This window comes from Eretmochelys imbricata, chromosome 13, assembly GCF_965152235.1.
Source record: "Eretmochelys imbricata isolate rEreImb1 chromosome 13, rEreImb1.hap1, whole genome shotgun sequence".
Lineage (NCBI taxonomy): Eukaryota > Metazoa > Chordata > Testudines > Cheloniidae > Eretmochelys > Eretmochelys imbricata.
The window spans coordinates 18775446-18786218 of NC_135584.1; the positions used below are offsets into that span (position 1 = coordinate 18775446).

General features: G+C 39.2%; 1 protein-coding gene across 9 annotated transcripts in view; it reads left to right on the top strand.

Moving 5' to 3' along the window:
• The window catches only part of ZMYND8 (zinc finger MYND-type containing 8), a 125650-nt gene extending 114877 nt beyond the window's left edge, over positions 1-10773 (top strand). For 8 of the 9 annotated variants that reach the window (XM_077831660.1, XM_077831661.1, XM_077831665.1 and 5 more), the window contains 4 exons: positions 3492-3731; positions 3891-4048; positions 5388-5477; positions 9316-10773. In XM_077831660.1, coding sequence (XP_077687786.1) covers positions 3492-3731; positions 3891-4048; positions 5388-5477; positions 9316-9417 — 590 coding nt within the window. In that variant the 3' untranslated portion in view covers positions 9418-10773. The remainder of the gene's footprint in view (positions 1-3491; positions 3732-3890; positions 4049-5387; positions 5478-9315) is intronic. The other variant, XM_077831662.1, reaches the window with a different exon arrangement.

The window sequence follows — 10773 nt, forward strand, 5'->3', positions numbered from 1 at the left end:
AATGTAAAATTTTAGAGCTTGCAAGTCTACTCAGTTCTACTTCTTGTTCAGCCAATCGCTAAGACAAACAAGTGTATTTACATTTGCAGGAGATAATGCTGTCCTCTTCTTATTTACAATGCCACCAGAAAGTGAGAACAGGCAATTGCATGGCCAGGTATTCAAAGCATTTGTATGCCCGTTCATGCTTTGGCCACCATTCCAGAGGACATGCTTCCATGCTGATGACGCTCATTAAAAAAAGAATGCATTAATTACATTTGTGACTGAACTCCTTGGTGGAGACTTGTATGTCCCGTGCTCTGTTTTACCCACTTTCTGCCATATATTTCATGTTATAGCAGTCTCAGATGATGACCCAGCACATGTTGTCCATTTTATACTGCTGGCGGAATTTTGCACCAAAACATTAAAAATTCTGCATCAAAAAATTAAAATTTCTGCACATGATATTATAAAATTCTGCAAAATTCTTCATACTTTATTTGTCAAAATAACACAATATAATCACTCTGGTTTCAATTATTTTGGTAATTTATTTAAACTACTATAAAGTGGATGGAGAATGGAGGTGGGGCGCATTGGAAGAAATTCCGAAACCCCCTTGCCTAACAGTAATGTAACTAGGTTTGACTCTTTATCTCTAGTTATTAGTCAACAAATATATGCATCCATATTGTCAGTGTTACATCATAGTCAACTGAAGACCAAGGAGGGCTGGGGAATCAAACTCACATTGCAGTTCAAAAATTTAGACCAATTCTAATCACTAAAGCACAGTCAGCATTTATAAGGCCATCCTGTCCTTTACACCACTCTGGCAATGTAAAGGAGCTTTAAAACTTTTACACCTATTTTATACTCCTGGGGGAATTCACAAAGAGAATGGGAGCAATTCACTAAGAAGGCAGGTTGCTATATCCTGCTCTGCCTGAGGGGACAGTGCCTGTCCCACACCTACCTCTTCAGAAACACTCCGAAGCCCTGCCCCTCCACACCAAATGTGCTGCAATAGCGAGCAAGAGGGACAGAGTATCTCTCTCTCACACACACACACACACACACACACACACACACACACGACTGCACAGCCCCCCTGGGTGGTGATTTACATCTCTATTGGCTGCTTGGAGTGCCCGAACCAACCTGCCTGTGCTGCCTGGGAAAGGGCGCATGACCGTTTTTGCGACTTCCCATTGCTTCCCCATCAGAAGTCATTTTTCTGCGGAGAAGCAAAGAAATCTGCAGGGGACATGAATTCTGTGCATGCGCAGTGATACAGAATTCCCCCAGGAGTAAAAATTTTAAGAACACTTTCACTGCAGATTTCACAAAATGCAAAGAAGGTATCAATGTGAGATTTCTAAAGATAGCCTCAGCACTCGACCCAAGGTTTAAGACTCTGAAGTGCCTTCCAAAATCTGAGAGGGATGAGGTGTGGAGCATGCTTTCAGAAGTCTTAAAAGAGCAACACTCTGATGCGGAAACTACAGAACCCGAACCACCAAAAATGAAAATAAACCTTCTGCTAGTGGCATCTGACTCAGATAATAAAAATGAACATGTGTTGGTCCGCACTGCTTTGGCTTGTTATCGAGCAGAACCTGTCATCAGCATGGACACATGTCCCCTGGAATGGTGGTTAAAGGATGAAGGGACATATGAATCTTCAGCGCATCTGGCATGTAAATATCTTGCTACGCTGGCTACAACAGTGCCACGAGAACGTCCGTTCTCACTTTCAGGTAACATTGTAAACAAGCGGGTAGCATTATCTCCTGCAAATGTAAACAAACTTGTTTGTCTGAGGGATTGGCTAAACAAGAAGTAGAACTGAGTGGACTTGCAAGCTCTAAAATTTTACATTGTTTTATTTTTGAATGCAGGGTTTTTGTACATAATTCTACATTTGTAAGTTCAACTTTCATGACAAAGAAATTGCACTACAATACTTGTATTAGGTGAATTGCAAAATACTATTCTGTTTTTTATAGTGCGAATACTTGTAATGAAAAATAAATATAAAGTGAGCACTGTACACTCTGTATTCTGTGTTGTAATTGAAATCAATATATTTGAAAATGTAGAAAACATACAAAAATATTTAAATAAATGGTATCCTATTATTGTTTAACAGTGCAATTAATTGTGATTATTTTTTTAATTGCTTGACAGCCCTAATTTGTATGTTTGTTAATATCACTTTTCCCAGCAGACTTACTAGCTAGAAAGTCTTAAAAAAAAAAAAAAAAAAACAACCAGGAAAAAAAAGCAAAAGAAACAATAAGAAAAAAGAAAAGAATGTACAAAGCACTTTGTGTTTCTATTCTGTTCAGGATCAGCAAAGAATAGAGACAACTGTACATTATTTTTATTACTGAGTCTGCAAAAAGAAAACCCTCCCTAAATAAATTATAATGATTTGGACATGTATATGTGCATATTTATTTGTTTTTCCTAAAGTTAATTAAGTATTTTAGGAAAAAATGTCAGAGCAGCCACCAGCAAGAGTTGGTAGCTACACTCTGAGACCACCAAAAATTTGTTGAGAACCCTTGCTCCAGGATAAAACATTTATTTTAAAAACTGACTGACAGATACTCATCTCTTTATGCTACTCTGGCATTGCAAAGGGGCCAAAACACTGACTTAAACCAGCAGTTGAGGATTCCGCATCATGGGAGATTTTCAGTAAGAACAGAACAAGCATAGCTGGCTATAGGACACCTCTTCCCAGTCCCCACATCTCCACCACCATGTAGTCCAGGAAATGAGGGCATGGTTAAAGTACTGCTGTACTTCAGTGATCATTGGCTGATGTAATGATTCCTGGGGGAAACTTGCAGCAAAGCACAAGTTACAGAATTCCTGAATCTCTTTTAAATAACATGTGGTGTTGAACTGGCCTGAGGTCCAGGGGACAAAGTTGTGTAATAGTATCTTATTTCATCCCTTTGTGTCCTGTGAAGCTGTGCTGGAAATAAAGGTTGGGGGATTGAATTTTGGCAGATGCATAATTCTGTGTGTTTATCTCATTTTATTCATCGAAGTAAATATGACTTTCAAAGCTTTCTGGAACCATTTTGGCTTTGGAACTTTAACCCTTGTTACAGTTATGTCCTGGGAGAGCCATGTTTGCGAAGACATTCAGACTCTTCTGTCTAAAGGAGCCAGGATACAGAACTGATGGATTTGTGTTTCTGGGAGGGAAGAGTGTGATCCATGGTCCTGTTTATTTGTTGAAAACTAGTTCACAGAGCAGTATTGAACTCTTGGCTTCTGAGGCCAAAGGCTGTGCAAGGCAGCTGCAGCAGGTGGGGAGTACATTTTTATACCACATGCAGCACAATTGAGGCATCAAGGAGCTAACTGTAATAGAAATAATAAATAATAATAGAGGGTAAAAATGATGGCCCAAAGATTTTGAGCCTGGTAATTTGCACCTTACCGATGGAGAAATATACACTCATCTTTCTTTGTGTCTCAACTAGAATTGACAATGGCAGAGATGCGGCAAAGTCTCGAGCAGGAGCGTGATCGTTTGATTGCTGAAGTAAAGAAGCAGCTGGAGTTGGAGAAGCAGCAAGCTGTGGATGAAACCAAGAAGAAGCAGTGGTGTGCCAACTGCAAGAAAGAGGCCATCTTCTACTGCTGCTGGAATACCAGCTACTGTGACTACCCCTGCCAGCAAGCTCACTGGCCTGAGCATATGAAATCCTGCACACAGTCAGGTAATCTGCCTCTGGGAAGCCTACCTCTCAGCTGCTCAGAGTGATGAAATATGGGGCAGTGGAATTGGTGTCCGTTTATGTGTGCACAGATGTGCCAGTGGGGAGGGGTGAATGTGGATTCCAATGGCTATATTGTATAAAACTTTTTTTTTATTTTAGCTACTGCAACACAACAAGAAACAGATACAGAAATGAACTCAGAAACATTAAATAAATCGTCCCAGCCCAGCTCCAGTGCACAGCCTCCATCCACAGAAACAGCCAGCACCCCAAAGGAAAAGGACAGTGCAGCTGATAAAAACAAAGACTGTGTTACAGTGAGTATCACTGCAGTCACTTCAGCCTAAGAATGTGTCTGATTTCTCTTAAACCTGAGGCTAAGGCATCCTTGGGACATCAGTAATTTTTGGCCCCTTGTACATTTCTAGAGGGTCATTTTGTGAGTGAGATAGGAAATAGTATTTTTCCTCCATCTTGACAAAACTATTACATTTGGAGGGAGAGAAGCAGGATGTCCTCCAGGATCACCCCTTCCCCTCCACTCATCCCCAGTAAGACCTTACGTTGACTTGACATCCTTCCAGCCAAGGGGGACTGGACCTGTCTCCCTCCAGGGCCCATCAGTGTTGCTTCTGGTCTGGATCTTTCAAACACAATACAAATTGCCTTCTGGGCTGAGCAATACTGACTGCAGCACTCACAAACACTGCTGGATCTACAGTTAAGAGAACAGCATGCAAGCATGAAATCCTCCTTGCCATCTACTCTGACAGTGTTCCGCAGGCAAGGGTGAGCAGGTACTCTGATGCAAAGGGCCCCATCACTGTATATACAAGATAAATGTCTATAATAAGGATTCCACTTTATAGGCGGGTTTTGACTAATAACCATTTCAACAGTAATGCTCTTCCTCCCTGCCAAGAAAAGGCTATTAAAGCAACAACTTTATTGGGGGCTGGCCCCTCACAATATCTCCCCCACCCATTCCCCCACTTCAATGTATATCTCATTGACAATGTCTGAAAATGTTACAAACAGAAAATATTATGTTGTAAAGTATTGTGATTCCAGCATGATATCTCATTGAGCTAGTCCTCTAGAGTGGGAAGTGTGGTGCACTAGAGAACCTGTGTTCATTTCTGGCATCATTGGTAACATCTGGAATTAGATCTCCAGGTTTGATGTGGTTTCTAAGGGAGTAACTTGGGGTGGAACCATATTTGAGGAGAGAAAAAGGCAGTGTGTGTTTCACTTGAATGCACTAGTAAAACTGGTGAACTCTATTGAGCTTCACTGGCTCAGTTGATGTCCGTACACATTGTTTGTGTCAATACAGACTTCTTTATCATGCGGTGTTATTGCGGGGGAGGGAGGGAGAAAAGTCATTTACCTAAGACTTCTGCCATGGAATGTTCCATTTTTTAAATTTAGAATTTCTTTCACATAGTTGTTCTACCTGAAATATCATGCTGTGTACATTGATCATGTTCATAATTTGAATTTTGTTTTAACAAAAGTAACCTGTGAATTCATTAAGATGCAAATTTTTAACACAACATCCAACATAAATTTCATATTATAATAGTAATAATAAATTAGGTGGAATTTATGTAAAAGCTGAGACTTTTACTGAGGTTACCTGTGCTGTCTCTGCAGATAGCAACAGGTGTGACAAGCAACCAGCCTATAAAACTGGTCCAGGTACCGCAGACCACCACCTATATTCCAACTACTCAGCCCACAATTGTAAGTACATCATCATCATTTAAAGTCTGCAATAGAACTGCTCCTGGCATTAAAATAGCTCAATATCTTTTGGGGGTTGTTTCCTGTCTGTTGCTGTATCAGGATATGAATTCACTGGTATCAAGTCTCAATTTGCAGTGCAAAATGCCTTATTTTGCTGTGCAACATTCCATCTTTCTCATGCCTTCCATTTTCATCATTTGGTTATTACAAGGAACTGGGAAAAGCCACTGGGCATATATACGTAAGGCACTGAGGATAGTCAGACCATCGTCTGCATTAGAATGTTAATGTTGTTTACCCTTTTGATTTTGGTTATTTGACCAAGACATCATGGTAAATATAGCATTTATTTTATGTAGCATCTTTTCCTGTGGTATCCTAAAGAGCTTTGTATAATATTGCTATATTAGAGTTCTAGCCTTATGTTGCAGTAACTATGAAGGCAGAAGGAGCAGCTAATCTGCATTCATCAGTATTGTGTCTCAAATGTGTGTCATCAGGACCTGTGTAACTGAGAGAGGGAATGATGGCTATGTCACTGGGATTATCCCCACTTTTCTTTTTTACGCTCCAAATGTGCCAAAGGCACTTTAATCTTCTCCCGGTGCACCCATCAGAGATGAGACAGAATTGAGCTCCATTTAATGTTTAAAGCTCCCTAACATAGCACTTTAAATTCCATGTAATGCTCCCTAATGCTGCACTTTGATTTCAATGTGGAATCTGAGCTGAAGTTCATCATACCAACAGGGAAAAATGCTAGTGTCTCACTGACACTTAGCATCATATATTCCCCATTTTTGGGTGGTGGACAGTAAAAGTAACTCAGCCAGTGTTCATATAGCTGGTTTAGTTAATTTTCATACTGTGATCTTAATGGTTGCTTTGTTATAGAAGTTATTTGTGTTTTTTCATACAGTGTTGCACAACCATCGTGTCCCATCCATTAATTCTGTCATTCTGAGGATATTCTTGCTGGATGTCATGATTTACAAAAACAGAAACCCCTTCCCAACATCTGTTTCATTAATTTAATCACAACTGAGGGCACTCAGCACCTCTTAAGAAAGTACTTAGCACTATTGCAAGGTTGGCCCTATATTACCCTGACAGACTCCCAGAACCAGTGAGAAGCCATGATAACTGTTCTGAAATCAGACTGCAGGCATCAAACCAAGTTAGTTTCTTTGTGAAAAATGCCAATGCTCCAATATCCTAAATTGGCCTCTTCGACCATTCAGGAAATGGCAGTAACTTCCACAATTGACCTACTGAATATGGAGTGTGTATGTGACTTGAATAAAAAGGAATCTGAAAACCCTAAAAGGTTTTAGGTTCTTGCTTGTACGTGCACATACTTGCATCTGCTCTGCACAGCTGCAAACAACTTGTGTGTGCTAATACAGCCACGTATGCTTTAAATAGTCTAATGCCTGAGCATGCACAAATGTGTACTTTTGTGGAGAGGCTTTGCTGAAAATTTAACTCTGAGGAAATAACCACAATACATTTAAGGAGTCTTAACACATACCACACCTTGATCAGTAAAATAGGGATTAAAAATTAGAACTATTCCCATCTGAATATGTGTTTTTAAAAGATCCAGATAGCAAATTTAAGTTCCTTACTTTTACTACTAATAGACACTTTTCTAGGGGCGTTCTCAACTTGCTCCAGAATTTATAAATTACGTCAACATAGCTACATCCATCAGGGGTGTGAAAGAACCCACACCCTCACCAACGTAGCTATGCCGACCTAAACCCCAGTGCAGCTATGTCATTGGAAGAATGTTTCCATCAATGTGGCTAACTTCATTCAGGGATGTGGTTGGTGTTTCTACACTGATGGACAAACTCCTTCCATCGATATAGGCTGTGTCCATGCTACAGGTTAAGCCAGCATATGCTGGCGCAGGCTATGTCTACACTTGCACTTTTGTTGGTCAGTGGTGTGAAAAAACACACTCCTGCCAACATAGCTACTGTCACTCATTGGGGGTGGTTTAATTATGCTGATGGGAGAGCTACACGGAAGACCTTACAGTGGTGTAGCAGCAGCAGTACAGCTGTGCCACTATAAGATCTCTAGTGTAGACATAGCCATAGTCTCTGTAGCATAGACACAGTCTCACTTTCTAGTTCTCTAACTACCAATTGGTTTCCCACTTGAGGGTCCTTACTCTGAACGGCTTCCAATAAACCTTTGCACATCTAAAGTCATCCTGATTACTAAATGGCTTTAGTCTTGAGTTTACTTAGCAAACTTACTCCATGTTTGGTTTTTTATTCTTCTTGGAATCAAAACAGTGCTAAATCTGTCATCTTTCCATTTCTGCGGAAATGTTGCAGCTTCTGCAATGAACTGAATTTATCACAAATATTCCAGCTTTTGAAGTCCTACCTAGCCAGGACAATAGCTACATTTGCTGAATACTACCAAGTCACCAGTATAAAACACTGTGGAAAATGTGCATTTCTTTTTCTGTCTTCTGTGGAGTTTTATATCCCATGTCAGAGGGAAGACTTGTGCATCCCTTTCAGTTCCCCAAAAAGCCTTTGCTCCTTGTTTCTTTCTCTTTAAAGCCTTCTGAACTGAAACTGATACAGCTATTTGATCAGCAGTTGGGCTTCAGGAGAAGTGTGTCAGAACATACTTTACAGATTGCTCAGTACTGCAGCTTCCAAACTGACTTACGTTTCTGGAGGAAGGTTAAAGTACAGAGATCTGGTTCCCAGGTCTGCCAGAGATTTGGTGTGACCTTGAGCAAGTCATTTAACCTTTTTGTGCCTCTGTGTGTCTAGCTATAGAATAAAATACCTACCAGACAGGGTATCATGAGACTCAATTTGCAAATGTGTATAAAGCACTTTGACACCTTCAGTTGGAAACCGTGACAGAAGTTCAAAGTTTTATTCTAAATTAATGTATTTACTGAACTGTGTCTACACTATGGACCGTACAGCGGCACAGCTGTACCACTACAGCTCTGCCGATGTAAGGTCTCCTGTGTAGCCGCTCTTTGCCGGCAGGAGAGAGCTCTCCTGCCGGTATAATTAAACCACCCTCAACGAGCAGCCTTAGTTGTGTTAGCAGGAGACACTCTCCTGCCTACATAGCGCTAGCCACACCAGCACTTTTGCTGGTGAAAGTTATGTTGGTACAGGGGTGTGGTTTTTTAACAAGAAAAGTTTTACCGACAAAAGTGGTAGTATAGACAAAGCCTAAGAGTGGCAAAAGGCAATTCCCAATAATAGTAGGGTTTTGTTATTAATTGATCTGTGCAAAGTATGTTTGCAGTATTATAAATGCTATTGTTTTTATCCAAACATATATTTTTCATTCTCACCTGTGTGTAAGCGCACACGGGGGGGATCTTTTCTGGGGAGAACAGTATTAATGTAACTGTGAAACCCTAAATGCACCTGTAAACTCGTATGTTTTGTATTCCAATTTGATTAGTCACAAATATGTTTGTCCAGGTAACAAAGGATTTTCACAGTCCCCTTCTGTATTAGTTTCGGGAAATGTACCACTGGATGGGCTAACTACTGAGAACTGAATTCTTCAAGAACAGGCAGAATACTTACAGTACCCATAGGAACCACCTGTCCCTGTATCTGTGTATAGTATAATAATTGGCTGTAGGGAAGTTGAGGAGATGTTACACTCTGCCTTTTGGTGGGGCAAAAATGTGGTAAGAAAAGGTGATAAATCCTAAATAAAAGATCCTACTTCTAGTTTTTCACTGGAAAATAATGGGCTCTATTTCTGTGGTGGTGTGAATGTGACCTTTAATATAACAATATGTGTTTTGCTTGGTTTTAATCCACAGACCATTCCTGTAGTGGTAAGTCCTTCTGCTGGGACAGTGGCAATGAGAACTGGAGTTCAGTATGTTCAGACCACAATGCCAGTCCAAGTACGAAGAGTCTAACTACTAACAAGAAGCCCAGGCGACTGTTGGAATAAATAACTAATAAAAATCTGTCTAATAGAAATGTGAAATAAACACAGTTCTTTGGATTAACCTCAAAGGTTCAGACTTTAGCTTTGTATATGTGTACAAAGCATTAACTACACTACATTAATGTAAAGCATTAGCGCTGGCTTTAAAAAGCTGAGGACAGGTAAGATCCATGTTAAATCTATGCTTCGGTTGTAAATAATGTACAATTTGTGGATGTCATTAAAGTTAGAGTACCATCTCCTTTTTATATTTGTATTGACTTTAACTTATAAAGAGTGTTTGAAGTTGGTAAAGGAAAGACTAAAACAGCCTTATCATGAATGAACATTGAAAACTGGACTTAAGGAACTGCAGTTGCACATAAAATCACTTATTTTTTAGTTATCAAGAGAGAATCTGATCTTCTTAATTTGCATTTGGTAATTAAAACAATTGTGCACTTTGAAACTCAATTAAAATTTCTTTTTGTGCAACTAAAGTTAAAAATGTACCTTTTAAAAATTCATTTTATTAGGCAAATTATGAAATTTCCAATCTGTGGACCTGAAGTACACAAAGAGGGTATTTTTTGTTTTTTACAGTGACCAGACTGTTAAAAATGATATTGTTTACAGGAAACCAGCTTAAATTTCATTCAGCCTAACAGCAGAAGAGTAGAAATAATAATACCAACTAGTTGGTAACATGATTTCTGATCAGTAGTATCAGATGTGAGAAAGGTGGATTTTTTTCCTATGGTTCATAGTTCAGTTTTTTTTAAAATCCTCTATAAAGAACTTTGAAATGCTTTTCAAATGGAACAAGAACTTTGATTTGGAGAAGACTATGTATCAGGAAACATGGGCAAAGGACTTTTGATGCTGGGCTAGAGCATGTATTATTTATATGATGGAATTTATGTTTTTATGTAAGCATGAAACAGTACAGTATGAGAGAAAGTAACCCATGAAAATTCTGTCTGTTACACTTATACTGTAGTATCATTTTGTATGTTGTGTAAAACGAAAGCATTGAACAAAGCAAAGGTGATGTATGTATATGAGAAAATTAATTGTATTATATCATTCCAGTACATTTTGTTGTACATTTTAGTCATGTTGATTTCTCCCATTGTTTATAAAAGGATGCAGTTTGTACAGTCTCCAGCTAGTTACCCACATTAGAGGAAGAAAATAATGGAGAACAGAATATTCGTGAATTGCAGTTGTGTCAAAAATAGCCTAGCTGGCCTTATTTGTGAAGCATAATTGCTTTTAGCATATGGAAGTATTTTTTCACATTTTCTTTGTATAAAATTTGTATTAAACTTAAATATCTTTTTGA